Source organism: Alosa alosa, chromosome 10 (genome assembly GCF_017589495.1).
Source record: "Alosa alosa isolate M-15738 ecotype Scorff River chromosome 10, AALO_Geno_1.1, whole genome shotgun sequence".
Taxonomy (NCBI): Eukaryota; Metazoa; Chordata; class Actinopteri; order Clupeiformes; family Clupeidae; genus Alosa; species Alosa alosa.
The window spans coordinates 24,118,696-24,136,717 of NC_063198.1; the positions used below are offsets into that span (position 1 = coordinate 24,118,696).

The 18,022-nt window shown below is 41.2% G+C and overlaps 1 protein-coding gene across 2 annotated transcripts in view; it reads right to left on the reverse strand.

Annotated features, from left to right (window-relative positions):
* Window positions 1-1,150: 1,150 nt before the first annotated feature.
* The window catches only part of cacna2d2b (calcium channel, voltage-dependent, alpha 2/delta subunit 2b), a 30,809-nt gene continuing 13,937 nt past the window's right edge, over window positions 1,151-18,022 (reverse strand). For both annotated transcript variants that reach the window (XM_048254441.1, XM_048254440.1), the window contains 30 exons: window positions 17,109-17,159; window positions 16,718-16,817; window positions 16,463-16,624; window positions 16,137-16,247; window positions 15,721-15,799; window positions 15,510-15,559; window positions 14,710-14,799; window positions 14,416-14,481; window positions 14,138-14,212; window positions 13,753-13,827; window positions 13,172-13,243; window positions 12,982-13,053; window positions 12,800-12,861; window positions 12,523-12,599; window positions 11,449-11,509; window positions 11,159-11,256; window positions 9,921-10,011; window positions 9,758-9,820; window positions 9,336-9,439; window positions 8,722-8,820; window positions 8,218-8,309; window positions 7,996-8,043; window positions 7,792-7,863; window positions 6,341-6,493; window positions 5,721-5,773; window positions 5,523-5,578; window positions 4,610-4,736; window positions 4,352-4,461; window positions 3,703-3,785; window positions 1,151-3,481 (listed from right to left, as the gene is read on the reverse strand). In XM_048254441.1, the coding sequence (XP_048110398.1) occupies window positions 3,380-3,481; window positions 3,703-3,785; window positions 4,352-4,461; window positions 4,610-4,736; window positions 5,523-5,578; window positions 5,721-5,773; window positions 6,341-6,493; window positions 7,792-7,863; window positions 7,996-8,043; window positions 8,218-8,309; window positions 8,722-8,820; window positions 9,336-9,439; window positions 9,758-9,820; window positions 9,921-10,011; window positions 11,159-11,256; window positions 11,449-11,509; window positions 12,523-12,599; window positions 12,800-12,861; window positions 12,982-13,053; window positions 13,172-13,243; window positions 13,753-13,827; window positions 14,138-14,212; window positions 14,416-14,481; window positions 14,710-14,799; window positions 15,510-15,559; window positions 15,721-15,799; window positions 16,137-16,247; window positions 16,463-16,624; window positions 16,718-16,817; window positions 17,109-17,159 (2,554 nt within the window). In that variant the 3' untranslated portion in view covers window positions 1,151-3,379. The remainder of the gene's footprint in view (window positions 3,482-3,702; window positions 3,786-4,351; window positions 4,462-4,609; window positions 4,737-5,522; window positions 5,579-5,720; window positions 5,774-6,340; window positions 6,494-7,791; window positions 7,864-7,995; window positions 8,044-8,217; window positions 8,310-8,721; window positions 8,821-9,335; window positions 9,440-9,757; window positions 9,821-9,920; window positions 10,012-11,158; window positions 11,257-11,448; window positions 11,510-12,522; window positions 12,600-12,799; window positions 12,862-12,981; window positions 13,054-13,171; window positions 13,244-13,752; window positions 13,828-14,137; window positions 14,213-14,415; window positions 14,482-14,709; window positions 14,800-15,509; window positions 15,560-15,720; window positions 15,800-16,136; window positions 16,248-16,462; window positions 16,625-16,717; window positions 16,818-17,108; window positions 17,160-18,022) is intronic.

Genomic DNA, 18,022 nt, shown 5'->3' on the forward strand with positions numbered 1-18,022 from the left:
ATGTGTATATAGAGAATTTGGCCAACTAGGGAATTGAATGGTCTGAGCTTTCCCGTTATGCGATTGGTTCTGAGGCGGTCACATGGTTCGTGGACGCCATGTTTCATACCAACATTCATCAGATCACCATTAGCATAGTAGTGAATAGTGGAAAAAATATAAATTGTTAAAAAATATCATTAATCATTTTTAAAAATGCCCAACTGTTGTGCATATGGCTGCAGTGCAAGACCGGGAAGTGGTTTCACAATTTCCCGTGACCCAAAATGAAGAAAATTATGGGAGCAGAAGGTAAGAAGATAAAACTGGAAGGCAAATAATTACTCCCTATTGTGTTACATGTCAATTTCTCTCTTTGACTTATGTTAAGAATTTACATAGGACAAATATAGTAATACCACCATTAATGTACCATGCTGTCAAAAAAGTTCTAACACTGCTTTAGAAACGAATGTCGGAGCCCCAGCTGTGGCGCAACTGGCTGGGGCACCTGCACCGTATGCCGGCAACCCGGGTTCGATTCCCGCCCCGTGGTCCTTTCCGGATCCCACCCCTGCTCTCTCTCCCATTCACTTCCTGTCACTCTCCACTGTCCTATAATTAAAAGCATAAAAAGCTCAAAAAATATACTTAAAAAGAAATGAATGTCTGAAGTTAGCCAAGCCTTATCCTACTGTTAACTTTCTCGCTAGCATGTTGTTCGAACTCTCTATATATACAGCTCTGCAAACATGTAAACAATATTGCCATCTACTTGTAAATAGGTATACATCTGCCCCCTCCATAATTTTCTTAGCTGAGTTGATACAGCTTTGAGCTTTGCACCTATTTAGAACAAGAGAGTGAGTATGTTCTTCTGCCTGACTGTTATGAGAGCTTAGCACCTGAAGAGGGAGAAAGCCAACAGCAGGTCTCACCTTGTCTGAGGAAAAAGCTGGAGGACTGTCAAAGACTGTGTGAGGTGGAGAGTCTGAGTCAAAGTGCTCCAGGGAAGAATAAACCACACATGATTGGCTACAGCAGCCATGTAGGACCTGGTAATGATTAAATACTTTTGATGGTTATTTCTTGTGTGTATGTCTCCTGTTGTTGAGTGTGTGTATACAGCAAAGAAATGCAGACCAAAATGAACAAACACACTTCATCTGGGTTGAAGTGAAAAATATGACATCTTTAAATCACCAGTTTCTCTTATAAACATTGTTGTGACCTACACGTTATGTTACAAATTTAGCCTTTTTCCTCCATTGTTTTGTGCCTCTGTACAAAAAATCGAAGTGAGACGGAAGACTGAAAAGAGGAGCTGTGTCCCTTTACAAACAACAACATCATTAAAAACAGGACAATAAACAAAAAGGGACAAAGAGCCCCGCAAATCTTCAATTGCATACAACACTAATGAAAACCTTTATAGAAAAATGTATCTTCCGTATGAATGAGATATTAGGGATCAGCGAAAGAGAACAAGCGCAAACGCACGGTCACAGTTTGAATATTCACATATCACACACAAACGCTCAGCCAAGGTTAAAGAGCAAAGAATAATTTAAAATAAATTGTCCCTTAAAATTGTACCACTATATACCACTAGCCTTTATAAACTTCTCACCTGTAGATATCATTATCTCAGCTTAGTGTTGACATTTTATACTATATTCTCAAAATACACAGGAATACAGTCTATCCCCATCCATATTTTAGATTCAGAACACATAGATACATTTTCAGTAATATTTAAACAAAGCTACACTGTGCTTAGAAACAGTAAAGCTGATTTGGTCATTACTATTTGCAATTCACTGTATCTGTATCCAGAACATGCAATACAGCCATCTTGATCAGTGTAGCACACTTGCAGTCAGTCAAAATGCAGTAGACATGACACCCGGGGTAAAACATAGTGCCCCAAGATACAAACTGAGTCCTTACAAAGCACTTTTTTACTACAGATCATAAAGGTGGCCCACACTGTGCAATATAAATTAAGATCCTCCTTTAAAAGAAAACATTTCTGAAAAATTATCACGATTTATCTCTGGAAATAGTGGATAGTGTAACTTCAAAACGTGCTTCTCAATATCTAAACATACCAGACCTCTTCCCTTATTTATCATGCAGCAAATATATCCATATGTTCACAGTCCAAACAAATACTACTTTCAAATGAAAACAAAAATCAGACTTGGGTCCATTCTGCTGTCCCAGAGGAAGGGTCCTGTGCTTCTATTGGGAAACACAGACCTTGAATCCACCATTTCCTTGGACAAGCGAGGGCTACACAGCCACTACTGTACATTTCCAGTCATCACTCCAATCTAACACACTCTGCCCTCAGCATGGCTTCTGAGGCATAACATTTGCACGATTGCCAAATGTCCACCAGGTCTTGTTTTCTTGTTCATCTGTATGTCCTGTAGACACAGTTGTATATCTTGAAGGGTGGAAATACACATATCCAGGTGTTCGGTGTCCTGGGTAATTTTAGCAAATGGACTAGGACTGATTTTGTCACAAGGTACAGCTGTGACTAGCGGTCGTACAAAGTGCTTTCATGGTGAACAAGGTCCTCAGAGTATTCCGGAAGCCAAATTAACACAGCCAATATTCACATCCATTCAACGGGAGAGCAGTGCACCAAGGCACGTTTGGGTGGCACACCAGGCAGACGTTATGTACACGCCCTATGAAACATTCTAGAAACATTTCTGCAAAAACTATGAGACAAAAATATTTTCAGCTTCTTCACAAATCTGTTTCTTTTTTTAAACCAAAAATAATAGGATAGAGACACTAGGCAATTGACTGTCTGGAGAAAAAAGGGTGAGATTTTAAAATACTACGCTCACCCCCCACCCCTCACCCCCACTTCTGAAAATGTACAAACAAAAAAAATCCTTACTGTGGCCAGACATTGGCGAACCTTCTGGCTGAAAAAAAACCCACACATTCTAGAACTACAACCAAAAATAAATAATTTAAATGATTGCACAATATGCATAATGCACAATATATTATTATTATAATGATGCTTATTCATAACCATAGGCAGACTTGCTAATGACAATTTACAGACCATCCCCTTTTCCCTTAAACGTTTTCAATTTGGCAAGCAAAGTTCAGAGTATAGTAACACATATGGCAGCACATTTTATGTTTTCCCCCTCAACTCATACATTTTCTGTAAAAGTTCTTTCAGATAAGATCATGTGGACAATGCTGGACTGGAGAAGAAGAGACATGGCAAGGTGCATGGTAGTCTAAAAAAGACTTGAAAGATGAAGGTAGAGTTTTGTTGACGTCTACAAAAAAGAGGAGGACACAATGGGAAATGTAAAAGCCAAAGGAAAACAGATGACAGTTCTCCATGACTGGCCTCCATTCAAGAACCGACAGTGAGGTAATATGAAATGATTTTCACCCATATGAGGACAGCAAATGAGGCATGGAGAGAGTAGCCTCGTCCACACTCGGTTGTGTTCTCCTTCAGGGGAGAGAAAGAAGGGAGAGTAAGATGGGAGAGAAAGGGAGACAGAGAAAAACATTAGCATCTGTTAACAGGACACGTCATATGCCTCTGTCAGTTGCTGTGCTGTCCAAACATTCCAGCATTTGGTTCTGGGAACTGCATGGCTATTATCCTGGGAAACTGTGGATAGCGATGTTGATACTTCTGACAGTAAAATGTGGTTGTTGATGGCTTACCAGTATGTGGTAGTCAAAGCACTTTGTAGGACCTTTGCGATAACGAGATGAGTTGAGGACTTCACATGGGTTCTCTTCCTGAACTAGAGTGAAGAGATTGAGGAAGCACAACAAAATGGACACCACGGTGGCCAGCACAAATGCAGCTATACGGACCCCTAAGGATTTGAGTCGTTGAGAGCTTAAGCAGAGACTTTCTAATGAAGAGACATAGCACTGAAAAACTCCTCCATAGACATGCATGGGGTTAGTTTGTAATGCCAGTATGGCAATTGTCTACACATATCCCGGCCCTTCCGCGGCAAAAAAGTCGACACGTGAATACATTATGCCTATCATGTGGTGTGTTGTGAATACATTGTGCCAATCACGTGCCGCTGGAGCAAGGTTGGTGTCGTGAAGCCCTGCTCATGCACATTTCTGCCGAAATAGCTGCCCGATAAGTGCCAAAAATGCGTTACAATATGGCCGCCGAGTGGAGGGACTTGCCTAAAAGGACTTTAGCTTAAGTGAATCAGTGACTATTTGCAGGTTGTGCATGAGTGTGTGTCAATTCAGCAGGAAAATGCCAGCTCAACCACCCATAGATGACTGTTCCATGTTCAGGTGTAGGGCTGCTGCAGGTATTTCTAAGATGATGGAAGGATACACTCAGTTTTTAGCAGGGTCAGTCGCTCCACTTCGCAGGTGCCGCAGGGCAGAGTCTCAGCCACCACAAAAAGCAAGTTGGTGTTCTCGATCCGTTTGGAGTGGAACAATCTTCAAGAAATACATGTCAGCATCAAGCATGTTAGAGTATGACTTATGGTATAATGCTCATCACTCATAGTAACACACACACACACACACACACACACACACACACACACACACACACACACACACACACACACACACACACACACACCTTGAGCAGTTCCCACAGTCCTGCAGCATGTCATAGGTGTTGGTTGTGTTGGTGAAGTAGAACTGGCTCTGGATGGTCACACAGCTGGTGCTTCCTCTTGGGTCGAAGCCGTCAGCCATGGCATCATCTAAACAAAACAAACTTGCTCACAAACTACTGTACTGCACCAACACACATGCATATACATATACTCACTCACCATGTTTATCCTGTCTACAGTGACATCACACTGACATACACATACACCCCAGGTACCTGGGCAAAAATATGGGTGACGCTTTACTTAGGTAGTCCGGGCACAGACTACAGATGCTCATATTATCAACTGTCAATCTGTTGACACTGTTAACTACAGTTTATGATTAAAAATGATATATTACATTTATTTGTCATATTTGATTTATTGCAATTGCAATTTTTTGCAAAAGATGCCATCAGAGATGAAAGAAACATGTTATTTTCAATTACTGGCTTCACTGACAACGATGGTGCAGCTAGGATATTCACAATGCATACCTCCATTTGCAGCCTGCAAATACTGTTTGTTTTGAGTTTGTGTTTTGGCCTGCTGCTCCACCCCCTGCCAATTTACCAATCGCACAGCTAGTAGCATTTCAACCTTTGGTTTGCCAGATTAGCCTACCTAATGCCTTTAACTGTTTTGATTTTGGACCGCAATGCCCGTTTTAAACGCTAGTGGTCGTTCTTACATGTAGCACCTTTAAGGTTAAGGTCAGGGACTGGTTTAATAATTGGTTTGGTGATGGTTCAGTAATTGTTCATCATCAATTTTTAATACAAATTTTAACAGATGATCTTTCATATCTTTATGGGAGAACTGTCCAAGTAAGGGGTTACCAAAACATTTACCATTACCAAGGCAATTATATTATATTATGTGTTACATACATACCCGCACTGAACCAGCTGGTAAAGGCAAGTCCATGGAGCAGCTGCTGAAGTAGAGTCCTATGAATGCGACAGTTTACTTCAGTGGGGTGACATGTCATCTCAGGCCACAGTTGACTTCTGTACACTTTCTACATGTTTATTTGTCAACCTCTGAAGTGCTGATTGTGTATGTGGAGAGTGCTCATATGTAGGGTCTTACCATGCAGCTGCCGAGGACCACCAAGCAAGCCGAAGAAAGTCTGCTATGGAGGGCTGAGGAACAACAGAGAAAGACAGATATGCACAGACCAAGGAGGCATTGAATTTCCACAGGGAGAGGTGGAGAGAAAAGAACATTTCACTTCACTCCCATCTCACAATTAATCTCGCTTGACCTCAATCAGGGTGCTGTATAAATGCATCTGACACATCTGTTATGGAATCAGCAAAATCAATCCATCCATCATGAAGGACAGGATCTGGGAAAACCCATCACATGTTGAAATCAAAAATCTTTGATTTCTCCATTTCAGTGAAATTTCGGCAACGTAAGATTCTGATACGTCCTTGCCAAATCCTGGAAGTTGCTAGGATGATATCAGATTCTTAAGTTGGTAAAATTTCACCATGTTATGTGGGGCTTTTCCAGATCCCATCGCATATCGTTTGTGGACCATACCAGTGAATGAAACTAATTAGATAAAATATCCTTAATATTTTTGTTGGTCTTATTCCGGATTCATCAAACAGACTTAATCCATGACACCAGTCTGTGAAATGTCTTTTCTTTTGATCTATTTTCAGTAAAAAATGCCATGCAGGCAGAAAGTGGCGTCTCACCACGAAGATGCCCCTCGGTGCTGCCCCCGTGTGGCCGCTGATGATGGGCTCACACGCAGACTGGTACTGGAAGGTCTGGCGACGGGTGAAGATGGAGCTTTCATACAGAGCATGCATCAGGTAGGGATCCACATCGCCAAAAAACAGCCCCACCTGGGGAACACACAAACACACAGGTGATCTAAAAGAGCAACGATTCTGTGAAAAAGTGTTAGGTACCCATTCGATTTTTTGTTTTAGCAATGTTATGATGACCAGGTATGTTTAATTCACATTGTCTTTATTAGAATTCAACCAGAAGATAGAGGGAGTATAAAAAACGGAAAAATGTGCATTTCTGGTTCAGGTTCTAGTCTTTTGCATCCATTCGATTGATTGTTTTTGCAATGTTCAATCTCACAGAGGGGAAGCTGAAGCCAGGTTGGCACTGGCACTGGTTCTGGCTCTGCACACTGGTATTAGAACTGGGAGGAAGATGATGACACTTTGACAGATCGAAGATCTTAATGAAAAGCTACAGCTCGAAGAGTTCATTGCTCACCTAAAGTGGAAAATGCATGGCCAAAGGCCCTTGATGAGGCAAGCTGACACTGTATTACCACCGGGGAATACTATAGGAGGGTCACCGGAGGTGTACAGTCCTTTTTTTAGGCGGCTCCTCCTCTTTGCGCCCAGCCAAAATGCTCTTGACGCCGCAGTGTCAGTTTTAGGGTGAGCCACGCACAAGTCAGCAGCTGATCTCGAGACCCCCATTGTAGCTGGATCTACCAGAAGCTTCTAGCAGGCCAGGCATGCCCATCAATTGCCTGGGTGGGGAACAACAGCTCCATCAAGAGCTTCCCCTTTGGGTGACTGATCATTATAAAACTGCTAAAACAACAAATGTAATGGTAGCTTAAGACTGAAACTGGACTGGTATCAGAACAAAAACTACATTGTGTATCAGCCCCCCACCTCTGGAACTCTCTGCCCAACTACATTGAACACTCCACGTCCATAACCACTTTCAAATCTCACCTAAAAAAACTCATCTTTTCAGACAGGCCTACTCTCTTTAATTTTTTTTTTTGGCATTTTGCTTGTCTTTATTGACCCCACCCCTTTCTCTTGCTCTTTTTAATTAATAGTATTATCATGTTATTTTATTGCTTGTTTTCTCTGTGCTTGTGTTCAGAAAGGCGCCCATAAATAAAATGCATTATTATTATTATTATTATTATTATTATTAGAACAAAAACTACATTTATGTGTGTTTAAATGGCCTACTGCGTACGTATGTCCTATGGTCTCTGGCCATATTCTAATCAAGAAAGTGAGAAATAAACAATATGGTCCTTATAGCATTGCTGAAACAAAACATGTAAGGTGCCTGAGACTTTTATGACACTGCAACTACTGTATACCACTACCACTGATCACCATAATTAGCTTCATCAGCTAGGGCAACTTGCCTTTTTCCAGTGATCTCTCTGATTGGACATAACAAGGAAACCACCATCATCAATCAGGTAACATAGTAGATCCTAGGGACAGTAAGAGGCACAGTTCAGAGATATGTGCAGCCAGCGTGGACAAATTCAGTGGTCACATTCATTTATCAGAATATCAGTGGGTTTGTGTGTACTGTATGTGTGAGTTATATTTAGGCATCTTACGTCACTGTTCACTTCACAGTCCATTTCACAGCTTCTGGAAGGCCCACACTGCACACAGTCAAACAGAAATATCTCACCAAAGGCAACCATCAGAACTCAGAAATTCACCAGGGTGGGTGGGCATTTTTAAACCATTTGAGGCACTTATATAAATAGAGCATGTATATTATGACATATATGAACTGGTTATTGTGTGGGAAATGCCAAGTCAGCGTTGGTTACCTTATGAGAGCCCTGACGATTGTCTGACACATTGCTGGCCAAAATCTTGAACTTATCCACCCAAGCTTCAAGGTCCAGTTTCACTCCCACCACTGGTCAAGAGAAACCCAACAGGAAATAAGCAGAACCAGTTAGTAAAGAAGTTAAATTATGGCCTAATCGGTCATTCTTATCATGCTGGTCCCATCATCACATGGTGCCATCCTATACACATGTTGCTAGAAGGACGCACACTCAAAAACAGCCTACTTGCTATCCAAGCAATAGTACATCTAAAACCACTTGTATCATCTTTGGGCTCCACTGTAAGCCCCAAATAAGTCTAAGTTCAATAAATCAGATCACATATGGAAAGAACAGGAACAGCACAAGACTATTCAGAGTGAATTTCCATGAGCACTGAAAAACAGAAGGGTGGTCAATGAAATCAATGCACACACAAGACACAATTAACCCAGTTAAACCAAGAACTGGACCGTTTGACAGGTCCTCCATCACACCCACCTGCAGGCTTCAGAGTCCGAGCCCCGACGGTCACCTCTACTGCAGTGCTGACCAGAATGCCCACAGTGCCATTTTCAGAGGTCAGGGGATCATCCATGGCTGTGGAGTGAACAAATACACCAGAGTCAAAGCTGTACACGTCCAACTGTGCGTAGGCACATCCAATACTCTGTGCACTCTCTAAAAAGCATAGATGAGTGTTCACTCTACCACTACAATTAAAAACTCACAGGGGCCCAACTGACAGCAGTGTAAGGCATGATAATTGGTCTGGGAGCTCACAAGTAAGTATAATTTTAAAGCAACACTTGCATAAAACCGATTAAGTATCACTGACAAAACTGACAACTGTTCACTGCACTGTGTTTACCATATGGATAATGGACTTTCAACATCTTCACAGACATTTGCTTGTGTCGCGAACGTCATTAATGACGCAACCCGCATTACTTTGAGAGCAATTGGATCTGCTCATTGCATAACATCTCACATCTCAAATTGAGCTTGCAAGACAAAGGCCATCAAACTGAATCGATGACTCAGTCTTGACCCCAGACTGCCTGAGGACAGAGCTACGCTTGGAGGTTAATGAGCCGAAGAGTGATCTGACTCACAGACACGCGACGGAGCCTTGAACATGTAGCCTTTGTTGTCGAGGCTACGTCGGTAGAAGTTGGTGTTAAAGGGCTCTGCGTCTTCCTCCCATGAATCAGCGGCCCTAGAAAGACACGTTCTCGTCATGAACCATACCATCAACAATACCATCAACAATACATGCTTTTGTTGGGCAATAATCAGTGAGTTTATATTGACCACAAGCTCCTATATAGTGTATATTGATCACAAGCTCCATCTATGAGACAAAGCACTAGGCAGTCATGCACTAGAAAATATCACTTAAACATCTTATTGTATAGCTGAAACTGAATATTAAATGATACTGTCCATTTAAGTGTATCAAATGTGTAGATTCGTTTTTCCATCCAATTGAACAAGTGAACTAGCAATAGTGAAAGCAATATTCAGTGAGTCTCACATTTTGGGGTAGACACGTGTGATTCCACTGTCTGTAGCTGCAAACAATGCCAGGAAGCCATACCTACAAAATAATGTTAACATCCATAGATCAGTCACTGGTGTAAAAAGAATGCAATAGGTATGATGATAAGCACAAGTGTGAGCACAAGTTTGTCTCTTACGTGTTGAGGTCTTTGCTCTTCCACACTCTTGTAGCCAGCTGATACATGATTTCTGAGTCCAAAAGTAGGTTGTGAATGAGGTCTTGATTACCTACACACACACACACACACACACACACACACACACACACACCAATTATTTGAGTTCTGTAAGTTTTCACAACTACATTCCAGCGGCATTTACATCTTGACTTTTATTCAGAATGTTTTCCATTTAGTATGATACCAAAGAACAGCACATAAACATTACCAACATGCAGCACAAGCAAGGAACGAACAGCAAGGCTTTATATCAGGGGTGTCAAACTCATATTAGGTAGTGAGTGAGGTAGTGACACCTCATGGGGGGCCATCATTGTCATGGTCTACATAGGTATCAGAGTGTTGTTTGATTACAGTATATCACTTATGAGAAAACAAGTACACAATTATGTACTGCTGTCATATCAAACTGATATGTAATGTACTGCTGTCTTTCTCTCTTGAAATGCCCTACTTCCATGTTATTTTTTCTGCTTCTTTTTTCCTGAGGATGCTTTGTAGTGCTAGGCTTAATCAATTTATCATATCATAGAGATATTGCTTATAACACATTGTTGAAGACAACTGGATGTGAACAACTGACAGCTGGATGTTTTTCCCTAATTTTCCCTTCTTATCCAAAACATCTGGAGGGCCGTATGAAACCTGCTGATGGGCCTGTTCGGCCTTATGTTTGACGCCCCTGTTTTATATAATAAGACAGCAGTTTTCAAAATGCAGCGTCATTTATAGTTATATCTTCGGCTGTACCTTAACGTTGCACGGTGTTTCCACAAACACTTTCTAAGATACACCTTCTCTCAGTGCAGCTTTGGTCTCTGGTAATGTAATGGTATATTACTGTAATGTCTGAAAGTATGCATCAAATGTGCTGGAAAACATGTGATTCACTAAATGAAAAGACAGCTTAACCCTTAAAGGAGTACCGTCACACCGGTGTGACGGGAATGTTGGGAAATGAACGTTCTAAAGAATATCTGGGTTCATTGAATTCAACATAGAATTTTAGAACCTTCAATTGTTGCGGAACTTAGAATGTTCAAAAACCTACACCTTTAAGGGTTAAAAACGGTCACTGATTAATTATGCAGAATGGGCCTCAAATATGACGCCAGTGACATACGCCTTACAGCACAGTTAGCTCACCATCCACCAGAGACCAAGGGGACAAAGGGAGGAACCTGAAAGGGACTCACAGTCTTCTGAGTCTGGTCTCAGATTCACGACAAAGGAGATAAAGTCTGCCAGGAACTGTGTGTTGTTCTCTGCAATGGGAAGACGCTGACAGTACTCCCTAGAGAGAGAGAGAGAGAGAAAAATAATTTGGGAGAAGAACAATCCGTTCACACAGAACACACACACAGATTAAAGGCACCCCGCTCTACCCATAACACATTTGCGTATACATAATACACACAACGCCACACTACATGCAATGTTCTGTACTTTCTGCTTTTCAATGAAGGTGATAGTCAGGCTATCATACCTTGGTGCCAGGAAAACATGTCCGCCTGCCTCAAATGAGTTTGGCAGCAAAGACTGCAAATCTGTGACAAACAAAGGTAATGAGGGTCAGCTCAGAATCAAGCCAGTGTAGTTCATTAGCTCTACGTCCTGTTAAAAGGCTCTTTACCTATTGTACACCTAATGTGTCTAACATTCGTGATGCTGTTGATAAAACTATACTGCTCAAAAAAAGTAAGGGAACACTTCAATCATACACTGGATCGGTACTCTGACACTGTTTGGTTCTGAGCACTAGTAAAACTTTTGAGGCGATTGTTTTATTTTGCAAGAACTGTCATAGATAGATAGATAGATAGATAGATAGACAATATACTTTATTGATCCCTAGGGGAAATTCAAGGTGTCATTCAAACTGTCAGACACTCTGTGAATGTAGTTTGAGAATGTAGAAAAGAAAGGTGGAAAGTTTCAAAAAATGTGTTTTAACAATTGTGGAAAACTGTAAGTGTTCCCTTAAATTTCAAAGAATATCAAAAGCTCCAGGCATAAATTCAATATCAGTTAATTCATGATAAGAGATGCAGCACAACAGATGACCCCCTTCACCCCACCCCATGAGCCGTTTTGCACAATGAGTATGCAAATGGAAATGCTATCCTAAATCCTCACTTTGCCTCCCTGTGGAATAGCCACGGCACTGAAACACTGGCAGAGGATAATAACACTGTACTGCTGCAGTCTAAGGTGGAGGAAAGATACTGCAGCAAGAAGCCTTTTGCAGTGTAGGAAATCTTAAACTCAGATACCCGAATATCGGATCTTAAAGTCAGATACTCGAATCCGGGATCTTAAAGTCAGATACTCATGTATGGAATCTTAAAGTCAGTCAGATACGGCTGTATGGAATCGTATGGAATCTTAAAGTCAGTCAGATACTCGTGTATGGAATCTTAAGGTCAGTCAGATACTCACTCGTGTAGGGAGTCTTAAAGTCAGATACTCGTGTATGGAATCTTACAATCAGTCAGATATTCATGTAGGGAATCTTACAGTCAGATACTCGTGTATTATGGATTCTCAGTCAGATACTCACACTGCAGTTGTAAAATCACATCGCTCAAGTCTGCCTGAAGGTAGTATTCACTGTAGGGTGGCAGTACCAGGCCCAAACTGCAGGGGGTGCAATTGAAGCATGAAAAGGTTGAAGAGAAAAGAAGAGGGAAAAAATGGAGACAACTTGAGTCAAACACTCCTGCGTGTTTCACATCTTTCTCCACTGATTAAACAATCAAACTAGGCCAAGCATACCTGTGCATCAGCTTCATTGTAACAACAGAGTTGATTTCATAGACACATGTGAGTGAGCCTACCTGTAATCTGTGTCTTTGATATGTGTCCAGGTATACGTCCGTTCAGCTTCATCAACGTATTTCTATGGTAACAGAACAAACATTTGTTTTTATATTTCTATATTTTATAAGTCTACAAGATACTGTTTATTGAACTCCAAAAAAGTAATCAATATGTACAAAGAAACAGACTGAGAACTTACCTCATCAACCGATTTGATCAGTGTTCTAATTGTCATTTGCCCCAGTTTCCCATCGATCATCTGCCTCCGAATCTTGATGGGTAAACACAGTATTTTTTTTTTTATTATTACTCATAAAGATGGACATTTCAATGTCATTCACCATTCTGTCCTGTGATCTGTCAAACACACAGTGGAATGTGTCTGTTACCTCCTGCTTTTTGGCATCTTCTACTTCGGCATCCAAGAAGTCCAGTGTCACTGGCTCAGGGAGGTCCATGGCCTGGAGGCAGAAAGCAAGTCAACATGTAACGCAGTAACACGTCACTGAACAGCACGTGAGTTCATTGATCAGCAATAAATTAAACTGTCGATAATATCATGGTGAATGTATGGAGAAAATGCATAACTGTGGAAGTGTTGCCGTAAAAATGCATCAAATTAAAGACATTGACCTCAATCACAGTCAATATCACAATGTACTGTAAAAACTCAGCACTGGAGGTCTCACGAACAGCCTTTGATCAGGCAAAAAGTCCAAAGCAATTTACAGTATATGGACATTACATCAGTTTAAAATAATAGTTTCAAGTTGAAAAGCCTACATTAAGCATAACAATAATAATAATAATAGCAATTACAATAATATCAACAACAATAAAAACATCAAGTATCAAGGGAAATAATGAGTTTTTATATTAACAGGACATTCTGAGCTTGTTGAGAATGCAGTACTGCAGTGACAGATGACTGATCTGAGCTCATCAGATAAAACCGAAAGCTATGACTCACCTTAGGCTGCAGGTTGGGATGGAGGAGGAGGTAGCCATTCTGATCGATGGCAAAAACATATCCATTAGCTCCAAGCTGCCAGAACAGACAGAAAAGCAGATTTAGACGATTTATTCACGTTGGCTTTCACACAGCTGGCAAGATAAACTATTCCAGTAAGGGAATGATCAATTAAGGGGTCATATTGCAGTGATTTGGATTCAAGTTACAGTGCAGAAGAGACCTAGCTAGGAATTACTACTGCATCTGTCAATACTATTAATAGAGGATAACAGTTTTACTTGTATTTTACTTGTAAGTACTAGTCAAAGTGGTAGGAATGAATGTTTAAAGAATTAGCTTGCCACTGTGATAAATGAGAGACCATGTACAGTAATATACTCACATTGTAGCGAGGAGTAAGCTTCTTGAGTTCATCCAGATGCACATCTATGCCCATCACTCCCAGTATAAGCTGGTTCTGAGAAAATGAAATAAAAAGTGCACTTAGTTAATCTCCACTTTGGATGTTGCTAGCTTTCCAAAAATGAGACACCCCTATTTTGTTCTGATCCCTAAATCAATCACAGAATCACTTCCATCACAAAATAAATCCTATCACATTCTCCATCAGCCAGTTAGCAGACATGATTCCTCGAGTCTGAGCAGCAGACATTCCAGTACCTGTGAGTTACCTTCCACCGTCAGGTTAAATACAGGCATGGTCCCTGTCACCACCAGACCCAAGCCCTGGAAACAGCAACACAGCTATATCTCAGACTGTGTACTTCCCATATAGAGACATCACACTACTCTGCTCTCCAAATATACATTCATTCCACAAATATCAACAATACTTGAAACACGCAAACACGCACACATACAGACAAACACTCAAGTAAAAAATTACTGTAAGTGGTTTACCACCAAAGGTTGCATGACACAACCCCCTTCTAATAAGGTAGTGATCTCACTCACCAGTGCATCCTGGTAGACATTGGTCCACTGGACTTGCTTGGCGTCATCCCCAGCCAAGACCATGGGACGCCCAAGAACATCCAAATACTCCTACCAGACCGGAGGGTGGAAATTTTAATCACAAAAACACCAACCAACTAGACAAAGGGGTTATCATTTGAATTACAGAAACACCAACCAACTAAACAAAGAGTTATAATCACAAAAACGCCAACCAACTAGACAAAGGGTTAGAATTTTAATCACAGAAACACCAACCAACTAGGCATACAATGATAATCAAGGATATGCAAATAGACTTAGCATCTGGCTCGAGTTAGTTAGTAGTCAGAGCGGACAGAAGAGGAGTATGCTGAATACTAAGCAAGCGTGCCGTAAGTCATGTCTGAATATACATCCTTTAGGGGATGTCGTCATACTGGAATTTTGTATGCATACCGAGGACACAGCAGTGTCCAGGGACATATCTGTGGTTGTGTGGTATGTGGGACGACACAGCATGCACACAAACAGAGAGAGAGAGAGAGAGAGAGAGAGAGCAGGTGGTATGCTGAGAATGTATGGACCCTTTCAAGAGAGTTCCATTATCAGCATCATAGTTGGCCCCACAAGACTTCCTTTTTAACATTCCATATGTTATCTTAATGCAGAGGAAGTAGATTGGGAACCAAATAGAATGTTCAAGCATTGTTTTTGTTTTTATTGTTGAAAGGGTCTATATGGCAGTCCGCATGTCTGGTTCAAATATGAACACATGTTTCCCTGTGAACAGCAGCATGATGAGAACTAGGGACACTGACCTGTGTGTTAATCCTTATGGCACAGATGGACCGGATCTCAAAATAGTATCCTGCAGAGAGAGAGAGAGAGAGAGAGAGAGAGAAGACAATGAGGCATTAAAAGGGGACAAACTAGGGAATAGGAGGCCAGCAACACATGCTATCCACCTCTACCTATTTACAGATGCTTCACTGGTACTATATAAAACTAGATGTCAGAACATACTCTTACCTTTATTTGCACATGCAATCCACTGTAAAGGTGTGACGTCGTAATTGTGCTGCCCCACAGAGAATGTGAATACTCGCACCTTGAAAACAAATGAGGTGCATGAAACACATTTATTTTGCACTAATTATCTCAGCAATTATCACTGCTCATGTATCTGTTTTTTTTTTATGAAAGCCCAGGGTGGGTTAAAGAAAAGAGTAAAAAAGTAACAATTATTTACTCATCTTAATATGACACCAAATGTGACTGGAATGTCACCTGGCTGGATTATCTCTTTTTCAGTGCCTACAGTTCCTTTCCAGCATGACTACATGCTCTAGTCTAGTGCACAGTGGACCTTCATCATGAAGCAGCCAACAAAAGCCCATTTACAGCCCCTGGGCCAAACCAGAACACCTCTAACTTGAGACACTTACTGTCTTGTTAGGCCAATTGTACTGCTCAAAAATGTCCTGCGCCCGATCCTCTCCACCATCCGTAAACAACATGATGATCTTGTTGCAGTGTGCTCGTGGCACATTTGTCTTCTGTAGATGAAAGAGGCAGATAAGAGGGAGGAGGGTGACGTAGAAGAACACAAGAGAAAAGGAAAAACAGCTTCAACTCAGTGGGCAGGAAATGGAAGCTACCGCAGGAAATGATATCTAGTAATAGTTCAGTCCTGAGCAGAGGAAACACATCTCTGGAAAAGGCTATATATGGGGCAAAGCTCCAGCTCGAGCACTCTAGAGTGATGACTCACGTTCAGAAGCTGGTCGAAGGCAAAGTGGAAGCCGGACTTGTACTCTGTGGTACCCTTGGCCTGCATCTGGTTGACAGCGTCCTTGAAGATCTTCTTGTTGCGTACATTAGCCTGCACCAGGTGCTCAAAGCAAGGGACAACCGGCTCTGCCTTCTCATTGAACTGGGGGAAAACAAGAAGTGTCAATTCCTCGTTTTCTTACTTATATCATAGCCATAGGTATGTTGTTCAGTGTCAACTCAAAAGCATACTTACTCTAGCCACATTGACGTAGTCATCATCTGAAAGTGTGTCCAGCATTTCTGTCACCGATGCCTTGATCAGCTTTAAGGTCAGGCCACTCACACTGCCACTCCTGTCATCAATGGAGGGGTCACTGATTAACATCTGACCCTGCAGGCCTCCAGTCACAAATCATGCTCTTGCAGCTACCATAACACCGGTGTGATGAGAATGTTGGAAAATGAACATTCTAAATAAAATCTGGCCTTACTGAATTCAACACTGGAATTTTAGAACCTTAAATGACTGCGAAACGGAATCTTTTGTTTGAATGTTCAAAACTGCCCTGCTGAAAGGTTTTGAGCACAGTACCACAATGACCCAGACACACTACTCTGTGTTAACGTCTGTAAATAATACTCACACATCGACCAGGATAACCATGTCCTTTGGAGATGAGGCTCCCTGAATGTACCTGCGTAATGAACAATCAAACATCAAATAATGTTGTTTCACAGCTGGACATCCATTAGATCAGTGGTTCTCAAAGTGTGGGACGGGCCCCACTAGTGGGGAATAGAGACATGACAGGTGGGACGCAATGAACAGGAGGACATTTGTTTTTTTTGTGCCTATCTTTAATAATGCCTTTCTTTTTTTCATAAATTCCAAACAAAATAGCCACACACAAACATAGGAGTCATAAACAGGCCGACATATGAATCAAAATAACAGCTGATCCAGTAGACTGAGCCGGGAAATGTAATGTGGAACCAAAATGGTTTTTAACGTTTCCATTTTGCCGGGTTGATGGGGTCTAGTGGGCCTTGAAAAATCCCCACTTCCAAAGTGGCAAATGACAGAAAAGGTTTGAGAACCACTGCATTAGACAAAATGTGTTAAGAGACTGATTTTGCCAGACTGAGGTTTTATATGTGCTCACATACAGTCAAATCTACATGTGACACAGCAATGTACAGCAATATAAGAACCATGAAAACGGTATGTCACTGTCACCTACAGATCCATCAAACATTTAATTAACATAATGGGTTCTGCATGTCCATGATCCCATGGCAAGCTATGGCACAGGGACACTCAATGTTTATAATAATCATTGCGTCAACCACAATTTGACAGTTAAAAGTTTATAAAATGAATTTAAGAAGTGAATATATACAACAAGTTCTTCCGTATCCTTACATCAGACTGAATTTCATACAAAAGGGCATTTCAGTTGTAGAGGTTTCCATCTACATGTTGTTAGCATGGTGACCATCACAATGGCTGCATGGTTGTCTCACTTATGAGTGGTAAGAGCAAAAGAATAAACCTCAT